At 37.7% G+C, this 10,289-nt stretch overlaps 1 protein-coding gene across 2 annotated transcripts in view; it reads left to right on the top strand.

Annotated features, from left to right (window-relative positions):
- IFNGR1 (interferon gamma receptor 1) overlaps positions 1-8,331 on the top strand; it is a 29,025-nt gene extending 20,694 nt beyond the window's left edge. For both annotated transcript variants that reach the window (XM_015622723.3, XM_015622724.3), the window contains exon 7: positions 3,230-8,331. In XM_015622723.3, coding sequence (XP_015478209.1) covers positions 3,230-3,730 — 501 coding nt within the window. In that variant the 3' untranslated portion in view covers positions 3,731-8,331. The remainder of the gene's footprint in view (positions 1-3,229) is intronic.
- The last annotated feature ends 1,958 nt before the right edge of the window (positions 8,332-10,289 follow it).

Genomic DNA, 10,289 nt, shown 5'->3' with positions numbered 1-10,289 from the left:
ATTTTTGTGAGTAAAAAACATCTACTTTATAAGAGAAAAGTGAAGGTTGAGTCTTACTCAAGCCTACTTTTCTGTTATCTGCTGATGCTTCTTCTAATTCTGACAGGAATGATAAGGCTGTGTTGTTCTCTCTTTGTAGAACACTTAAGGATAGTCACAAAACAATAGGGAATTTTCTTTGCAGCTGTTTTTTTTTTTTTTTGATTATACAACATATATTTTTGATACGGAGAAACTAATTGTTCCTGCAAATATTGACTGACACTTGCCACAAATAATTTGTCATCTTACAAGAGAGAAGCTGCTTCATTACTTTTGTGAAATTTTTTTTCCCCTGGGAGCATGTGTAGGGGGCAGTAACATAGTCTGCATAAATTTATATAGCATTAATGTTCTGTGGAACCATACAAAAACCACAAAGATTATTGCCATCATCCTAATAGGATTTGAAGTGGAGTTCTCAAACTCCCCTTCATGAAATGTGCACCTGAAAATTACTTGGAATTCATAGGTGGACAAGTTGTTAGAAAAGAAGTTAAGAAAGGACTTGTTAGTTACCTTAACTGTTACGGATTCCTTGGGTTATCTTACTTCCCTGTGTCCTTGGGCCTGACTTTTAGCAGTGTGTCTCCCTAGTCTGTTGAGACCATGAAAGACCTGAAAGCACAGGTGCTGTTACTTGAGACAGGAAATTATGTACCTGCACATGCCAGGTAATATTGCTGATACCCATCTTAAGATCACAGGCTGTCAGTTTGCTAGTATTAGGTAATGTCAATAAAAGAAAAATACTAACTTGCCTATAGTAAATACTTTTCTTCAAATAGCCACCATATCTTAATTACCCTTGTTACTCAAGATCTTTAGAATGTTGGTAATAACCAGTTACTGTAATAAGCTGTGATTCTTATCTTTGAAGCTAGAAACAACCGCGTGAGTTGTTAAATTGTCTCGTAGTCATGACTCAGTGACCCTTAAAAATACCTTTGGTACCGGGAAACACACAGGAGTTTTTTCTTCTGATCGCTTCCTTCTTTCATGAATGGGAATAGGAGTGTCTTTGCACCATCTTGCCTGGTCAGAAACTTGTCAAGAAAAAAGTGGGTTTCGTTTTGAGAGGTCTTGGATGTAGTTGTACAGAAAATAGGTGTTTTATTTCCAAAGTCTCTAAGTATTGCCAGCACTCACTGTGAAATGCTGGACCTGTGTAGAATGCAAGGTGATCCCTTAACACATTCTAGGACTGTGATTTTTTAGAACTGTGCGAAAATCCTAAAAGGGGAGAAACATGAACTCATTGGGTTTTTTTTTTAACTTCAGTTTAGCATGTACTGGTATGGGGAGAGATGGGAAGCAGAAAACACAGCTCTTGACTATGGTTTCTCTAATACTTTGTTGTAATTCACATTCCTCAAGTATTCTTACACAGAGAATTCCCTTCTCTTGTCACTTGCTTTGTGGTTATTGGAGTCAGATTTTTGCTAACGCCCACCCCAAAAAACTATAGATGCTGGTCCCTTCAAGATCAGTGTTGGATAGTCTTAAGTACCCAGTATTTTGGATATATATCCAATATAGCTGTATAAAGAGATTCTCAAAAAGAGCATTAATCCTTCTAAGGTGTTCTTAACATTTTCAGTATCTGCCCATTGTTGATTGTAATCTCTTACTTACAACTAACTTTTAAGCATGTGCTTCTTATGAATGAGTGGTTTCCATGAATTCTCATGGAAATTACTCTGAATATTCTTTATAGTTTTATATATTCTGTAGTATTCTGTTTCCATAACAGAAAATGAAGATCCAAAGACATGGATGGTTGTACACTACAGCTAGGTTGCAGTCAAGGAGCCACCTGAATGCACTTTTCAGAGGCAGTCCTTGATTCATTGCCTCACCTTAGTGGTGTTCACACAGGTGTTTGTAAAAGTAACTTAGATGATCAGTAACTGCTCTTCAGGGAGTGTTTGCTTGACCTGTGGTGGTGTTTGTTGTTTGGTTGGTTGGTTTTCCTAAACTGTAATGCTTTTATTGATCCAGCCTTAACCACAGAGTAGCATCATCAGAGCTTCTGAGGGGTAAGATAATGGGACTGAAGTGAGAGATGAAGGCAGTTTCTAATGCAGGCAGCACACTCTGAAGGTATGAATGTAAAGCTACAGTCTGACAACCATTTAATCAGGAAAGACTCTTGAAAAGCACAGTCAGTGGGATCATCTGGTTTTGATGGCCCTCTCAGTTCTTATGCTAGTACAGACAGGGAAGTTCTTTGTGATGATTTGTAATTTTTCTTAATTGTATTTTACTTCATCTTTCCTCCTCCTGTATACCCCTCTTTCTTCCAAATTAGCCTCCATCTGAATTTTCAGACTTTTTTTTTTTTTTTTTGCAAAGTATCTGAAAAAACAGTGATTGTGTATTCTATTAAGAAATTCGTGGATCTATAATACTTGATATTGTGTGATACACATACATAGTGAATTACAAAATTTGTGAAAGAGCACTGTTAACTTTTTCTCCCTGGGCATTCTGTTATCTTTAGGGAACACCATCAAATAGCTGAAAATTTACCCTACTTTGTTTTTAATGTGTATGTACTCTTGAAAAGACATTTTAAAAAAATTAAAAAATAAAGAATCTAAGCAGCCTGAAGGCATATTGTAATTGTTTAAAATGAGCTGGGGCTTGGCCAAGGAAAGAATTCATATGATCAACCTGTGGAGGGATGTCAATGTGAAACATTAAAGTTTGTTGGAGCATAGTGACTTTGTGAAATAAGTTAGGAGACTTCAGCATAGATGTGGTTGCTGGGTATGTTGTTCACTTCCCTCCCGGTTGAAACAGGTGCCAGAAATTATCACAGCCACTGTAAATTATACTCATTCTCTATAGAGTATGAAAAGCTTCCCCATCTGAAGAGTGTTGCCTCTTTTTCTTCTTTTGCTGTTTTCCTCTATGCTGGAAACTTCAAAATACAGTGGGTAACATGAAATGGATTTGATCCTTGCAAATATGCTTGCCCAAAGAAAGCATTTTTGAGATCTTGCAAACAAGTGTTACTGGAACAGTTAAACTCATGGACATAGGCCAATGACCGTGCCAGATTTTAATTTTTCAGTTTTGTTTTGGAATTGGTTATAATGATGCTAAATTATCGACTTGCATATTTTTTCAGCTTTTAAACTCAAAGTTGTTTGGTTTGGTTTGTTTTCTTTTTTTTCCATTTAAGGTCATTGTGATGAGAAACCTGAACACAGGCACCTTACTGGGACCGAGGTCAGACGGGAAGTATATATCCGTAATTAGCTTCCCGTCGAGCCACTCGGAGTTGCCAGTGAATGGTGAAGTAACCTTGCTGGTCACAGAGCCAGAAGAACAAACTGTTAGTCCTACGAATTCCTGTGATGGAGAATCTTCTGTCCCATCCCCAGAGCCACCAGCCAATGTAGAAGAGGTGCCTGTTCAGGAAAGCACAGAGGAGGTCTCTTCTGATGCTGAAGAACAAAACTGTGGGGTAAAAGAGAATTACTTCATTTCTGACAGTAGCCAAATGGATATCTGCAATGAGTCTTCAGGGTCAGAGATCTCTACCACAGAAAGACAGCAAACGGTGATTCCAAGCAGCTGCTTCAAGTTTTCTGGCTATGACAAGCCTCATGTTCCATTAGATATGTTGATGATAGATGTTGGTGAAGAGCAGCCTGTGAATGCTTACAGGCCAACTGAGTAGGCAGGATAACTGAAGTGCCTAACCACAACTCAGAAGAGCATTACTGAAGGTTTTGGAAAGTGTGGGTTAAATTGTGATTATCTACAAGTTGTACTTGTTCTGGTCAGTAAACAATTGAAAATAGTATCTGAAAATGGCATAAAAAATGTGGGGAAATTTAATAGTAACCACTTTTTGAAATGCTTTTGTATATGATATAACTCATTATTTCCTATTTGAAATAGTGCTGTGTTTTTTAACAATACTCTATAGAAAATATACCATCGACTATAAAACACCAGCTGTACCATTATGCACTTCTGCTTCAAATCTTGCTCAAAATCAGTTCAACAAACATAATGCTTAAAAAATCCTGCACTTGATTATGATGGATGTGTGTAAGAAATGTTTGAGAATTTTTACTATTATTGGAGGTATCTTCTCACTTACATTTTTTCTTTTGAAGAGTATTTTTATATTAAATGCTCCTATTTTCTTTTAAATAAGACTGTGCCTATAAACTCTTCCTGTATATCTTAGGAATTTGATTGTGTGTCAGAGAAGTAAGAAGTAATGGCCATAAACTAAGAACACAAGAAGTTCACCTCAGCATGAGGAAGAACTTCTTTGCATTGAGGGTGGGTGGCAGAGCCCTGGCACAGGCTGCCCAGGGGGATCACTGAGTCTCCCTCTCTGGAGACATTCTAAACCCACCTGCACTCATTCCTGTGTCACCTGCTCTAGGTGACCCTGCCTTACCAGGGTGTTGCACTGGGTGGTTTCCAGAGGTTACTTCCAACCCTAACAATTCTGTGAAAGTACCAGTTATTTGTAGTCTTTGCTGCTAACTTCAGTATAGCAGCTCCCATTTGGATCACCTTGTGACCTGAGTAACCATGTCCCATTCTGGCAGAATCTATTAGTAAGCTGACTGATCATCACTGGGGGAAAAAAGTCTAATGGGTAGTTGCACAAATTCCTTAGAAAATGCCCTCAAAATTCAAAAGCCTGGTTTCTTATATTATTCTATTCCATTATTCTATTCTTCTTCTATTTATTCTATTTTTATCCTAATTATTAGAACAATATGTTCTTTAAATAGAAATCAATCGAACTTTTCTAACAGGATGAAAATCACTGCTATTTCCACCCCTTATAATAACATAACTCTGGAACTACACAAAATCACCCTCTAAAAAAAAAATCACAAAATCATCCTCTTAAAAAACATCTCAAGACCATAGGAAAATAGTGTGATTAAGCTGTACTTTATAAGTTTTATTGTCAGCTGACAGCCTCTTCCAAATTTTATATCACAGAGTCTGTAGTTTTGAAAATTGAGGAATAAGAATTTTATATTTTTATTTTTTTTTTTTTCATATTGAAATGCATGTGATATATTTATTTCCCTTTAATCAAGATTTGGTAGGTATTTTCTATTTGTAGGAAATGTTTAGAGCAATTATTAATGAAGTTCAGGGAAAAAAAAACGCTTTACGGGTACAAGTTGGTCCATTTACACAAAATCATGGGTTTGTTTTAAAAGGTATTTTTATAGGATTGTCAGTGTTGTTACCATATTACAGTGGTGGTTTTAAGGGAAAACCAGTGTCATAGGACTTCTGTCCTTACATTCCTTTGTGATGTGAGCATTCTTTAGGTGAAGTTAGATTATACAGCAGTTTCGGGAGTGCTTCCATTGTTGTATATATCAGATATTGACCACAGTGGTACAAAAGATTTAAAAACAATAGCTATTTTTCCCATCTCTACTCACAGGAAGGTAACAGATTGCTTAGCAGGGTTTTGATAATTTTAGGAAAAGCCAAATTAAGCTGGTGAATTTTGTAGTTACAATATCATGGAAAGATCAAATAGTAATTGTTAGCTGGCTGTGACTTGTTTCTGCATTCTGTTTAAACACAGTGCGACCCCCTAGCAATTTCTTCAATGTCGTGTTCTGGGCTGAGTTCCTAGAGGCAGTGCTTAGTGTCTTACTGCTTAGGATGCACCAATGTGTAGGTCTCCCAGAGGCAGAGGTGCAGAAAATAACACTCTTGGTGTGGCAAGAAGGCTTTTTGAAAATCAGCATTAACTGCACTTGAAACTTCAACTAAACTGACCGGGTAGTGATGTGGTTCATCACTGAGGCTCTTAGCAGGCTGTCTACTAAGTAGATGAGCTGCTGTGTCTTGTGCAGATTGCAGTTGATGTAATTTCTTTCTGAGTTTGGAGGTTTGTTGATGAATATGAATTGCGATAAAATACCTCAGGAATTTATAAATGTCCGGGAAGTGTTTACGTTAAACTTGGCTCTGAAGGGATAAAGAGAGCATTAGAAACTGTGGGGTTAGTCTTGTTTTTTTGGGAAGAAGTTTCTGACCAGACAATTTGCTTGTATTTTCTTTGCAACTGCTCAGAGCATTTAACCTTGCACTTGGTAGCTTGTTTTCCTTCTCTCAGTTTTGTCAAAAAAAGAAATAAAATGTTGATGTTGTCCAAGAACATCAGTACTTAGCTTTGGCAGTTGTTGGATTTGATGTGTGTGCCTCAAAACCAAGATTCTGTCAGAAACATGTAATTTTTATTTTTTTTAATTAGATTTGCATTCTTAGCAGTGTATCAGTAAACTTTGGTGCTGTTAAACTGAGACACAATGTGTTAGATTTGTGTGAGCTAAGTGTTTCATCGTTCTGGAAGATTTCCCTTTGCTGACACACTGGCAGAGGAGTGCCACTAGATACATATTAATGTGAAATGACTGTCTCAGGTTCTTTTCTCTTACCCCTGCAAATACAAGTGCATTCTACATTCTTCTAAATCTTCCAAATCATGTGGAGTCTAATGTGAGTAAAAGGACCCAGCCAGGAGCTAGGATATCATTAAGAAGAGTGATGTTAAGATCAGTAAGAAATTACACAAAAATATATGGGAAAAATTTGGCATGGCAAATAGTCACATGTATCGGAAAGGTGGTGTTACTTAGGAAGCTGAAAGTCAAGAACAGCTGTGTGAGTGCTTTGTACTATATCACATTTATATACAACAGACCAGCTCTTGAAATAAAGCAAGGTTAAATGTACTTTTTAATAAAAAATTCTGAATTGTAAATAAAAAAGCCACTGAACTAGCACTATCCCTGCAGTATGTCTTCTGTGTGCTGCGTACTTAACTAGTGGCACAGGGATAGTTTAGATGTTTAAATTGCTCAGGCCAGGTTACAGTTTTGGTAATTGTGAAATAAAGAAGTTTAAGGGTGAACAAAGCACAGGCTTCTTTTACTAGGTGTGAGTAGCTGAAAATGTGAGGCCACAATGAGAGAAGGATGTGCTTCTGGTTCAGTAAGCTGTTACCACCAGTCCTGCTTTTAGTAGTTGCCAGTAGTGGTATTGAGAGCCTGAGAGTTGGACACAATCCAGCAGCTTGCAGTGTGAGGATTTCTTGGGATGGGAATGGAAATGCCTTTCCAGCTACAGCTAGTTAGCCTTGCTTTTGCAGTTCTAATACCAAATATCTGAGCAATGTAGTTGGGAACCTGTCAGGTAGTATTTATCTATACATTTTCACTTAATTGAGTTAGTTAAATTGATAAATATTCTTGAGATGAAGTAGCTTGCTTGAGCTTCTGAATGTTTGTACATAGCACCTTGATCCAGAATATGGAAGTGCCTAACATTTATACATTGAAAATAATTTAATACTCATGCCTTTTACAGGCCTGTCAGCTATCCAGTATCACATATCCTGTAACACATAAGTTTTGCCACTCAAACATTTTCAGTTGATTCTTATCGTTGTCCTGGCTGCTTAGCACACCTCCCTTCCTCTCACTTGAAGGTGATTTAGGTGATGATGTAAGACTCCAAAAGTTATATCCTGTGAAAGAGAACTTCACAAAACTCTGGCCTGATACCTGCCAACATTCTAAGAACTTCTTTAGTTCTTCTTCTTGAGTGGGCATTGTAATTTTTATTACTTGTTATGCAGTTAGCAGTGAAGTGTTGTGGCAGTACTGTGTGCTGGCACAGAAACATCAAATCTGCTTTTGTGTGGTTTTCCACACAAAAGTCAATAATGTAGTTTAAAAAAAAATAAAAATTGTCAAAATCCACTGACATCTGTGGAAACAATACAGCGTGTAGAGTCCCAGTTGCCTGGAACAGACTCATATTTTTATGTAATCCTTCACTAAAAGATTGCAGAAAAAGAAACTTCCATGAGAAGACCTGTTTTTCTCAGGGTTAGGAAAAAGAAGTTGCTCTGAAGTGGTTCCATGTAAACAGTTGAGTTTATATATATTGAGTTTATAAGTAAGACATCTACTTGGTTCAAATTAATATTTTCAGCACACCTTAAAAAAACCAAAATCCCAAAAAGCAAAAACACAACCAAAATGACAATCCAAAGACAAAGCACCTTCTATCTCAGGAAAAGATGACCTGTGCAGATTCCTCAAGGGTGATATTTTTTTATAGTTCAGTCCTTTATGAATAACTATTGTTTATTAATAGTCTTTCTGTATTCTCTAAATGGATGCAATAATTGGGCTGAAATCTGTAATGAAATTCCTGTAAATATGTACATTTTTTTATATATGTAAATAAAAAAATTATGAAGAAAAATGAGTGTCCTTGTCTCTTTATGACTGTTAGCTTTTTTTCTGAAGACTGAATGTGCTTTTGAAGCTCTCAGTTCATGTTACTTAGGTGGTGTATGCTTGAGCATTACTGAGAATAAGAGCACTGTTTGGGGGAGGTGTGTGTGGCCCATCTGCGTGTGTGGGCTGTGTGCAGCCAGTTCCTGGATCCTACTGACCCTCTTCATCTTCGGTGTTGCAACTTCTTTTCTGCCCTTTGCTGTTGATGCAGCCTGCAGTAGCTTAAGTCCAGTCCTACAGTGCTTCAGACTGGGGATGCTTCCTTATGTCCTATTTAAAAATTATGGGCAAGGATTAAATGGTCAAACCATTTGAATGCATTCATTAATTGCTAAAGAGCGAGGAAAGCTGCCTTCCTTGAAACTTATTACTGTTCATTAGAAGTTTAAATGATCACAGAAGTCTTACTTGTGTGATATTTTAATTTCTGCTGTCCAGCCACAGCTTGAACAAGGAAAAGCATGACAAGCAGAGCAAACAATGAGCAGGCAAACCAAGAGGTTTTGCCCATCAGCTTGCTTTGTGTCCTGCAAAATTAATCCTGCAGTTGTCAAATCCTTGCAATGTGCACAGTACAGCAGTAAGAGTATTGACTCTGATGCAGTTTTTTGGTGTGCCAAAAATCACTTGAATAATAAAAACATCCCTTCAAGACAACATCAACCCTTCAACTTGCATCCCTTTTAAAGAGAGTAAATACAGTCCTTTCGGACTGAAAATACAGATTGAAAACAAAAATAAATACACTTTGTTTTCTTTCTGGGCATGACTGTTTCTCATTATGTTTTGTGTAATATTTTGCACATTTATAGCAGCTCAGTTAATTGTAGGAAGGGTGGAGGGCATGTGCAGTTTCATTCCAGAAGACAGGAACTGTATGCAGTGGGGTGTGTTTTTGGTTGCCGGGTTTGGTAGAGCTGAGGCCTGTGATAACCTGCTGCTGCAAATGTGATTAAGTGTGAGATAAATTATAACAAGGAAGGAAGGGTTGCAGAAGCTTGCCTAAATGGCTAGAGGGCAGTGGTAGCAAGGAGGTAGAGAGCATCTTTGCCATTTCTCAGTCCCTTACTGCATCTCAGGTATCAGCAGCCTTATTAATACAGCACCGATTCATACTCACCCTGAGTTCTGCATAGAAATTGCAATAAAGTACTGTGAATTTGGATGGTGAATTACAAAGAATTAGTTTGTCAATTGCAGCAAAACTAGCAATTTTATTTGAGATGCACCAAACTTGATTTAAGACAAAGAATATGGAACAAAGCTTTTTTTTTGTCATGAAGAATCACAGGGTGATCTTAATGGTTAAACAGTCATGTTGCAGTAGACTCGAAACTAACACCTCTGAGAATTGTGAAAACCAGTTAAGTGTGAAGGGTCCTGTCCTGAAAAAGCTCAGCACACGGTTTCATGAATGCTCAGAGACTACCCACACAAGATCTTGAACACTGTATTTATTAAGGAAAACAAAAAAGGCTTATAAAAACATACAAATACAGTTCGTAGTTGGAGATGGTGGTGGTAAAGATTGTTGTAAGAATGGACTTTCTGGTCTAGAGTTTGCATTCTTTGGATGATGGAGAATGATACTGAGAATTCAAAAGACAACCACAGAACTGAGCCACAGGCTAGAAAGTGTGATGCTTGCAAATTTCTCCTTGCAGAAGAGATGAGTGAAAGGCAGGTTCTCTTTTTTTCTTCCATTTCTTTTTTTCCCTTGGCCAGGGAAACCCCTGGAGCTTGCATCTTTCCAGGTTTTATTGCCCAAAGTAGCTACCTTAGAAGTGTTTGCTCCTTCTGCAGCCCAATTTTTGATGACAAATGTGGAGGCAGGCATCCCAGTTCTGTGAGTCTTTTCCCGAGTGCAGGCCTGCCAACCCCTTGCCCTACTTGTGCGATGTGCTAAGTCAGCCCAATGTGGTC

The sequence above is a fragment of the Parus major genome, chromosome 3 (genome assembly GCF_001522545.3).
Source record: "Parus major isolate Abel chromosome 3, Parus_major1.1, whole genome shotgun sequence".
Taxonomy (NCBI): domain Eukaryota; kingdom Metazoa; phylum Chordata; class Aves; order Passeriformes; family Paridae; genus Parus; species Parus major.
Note: the sequence above shows the minus strand (reverse complement) of the source record. Positions and strands in the feature narration are given on the sequence as shown.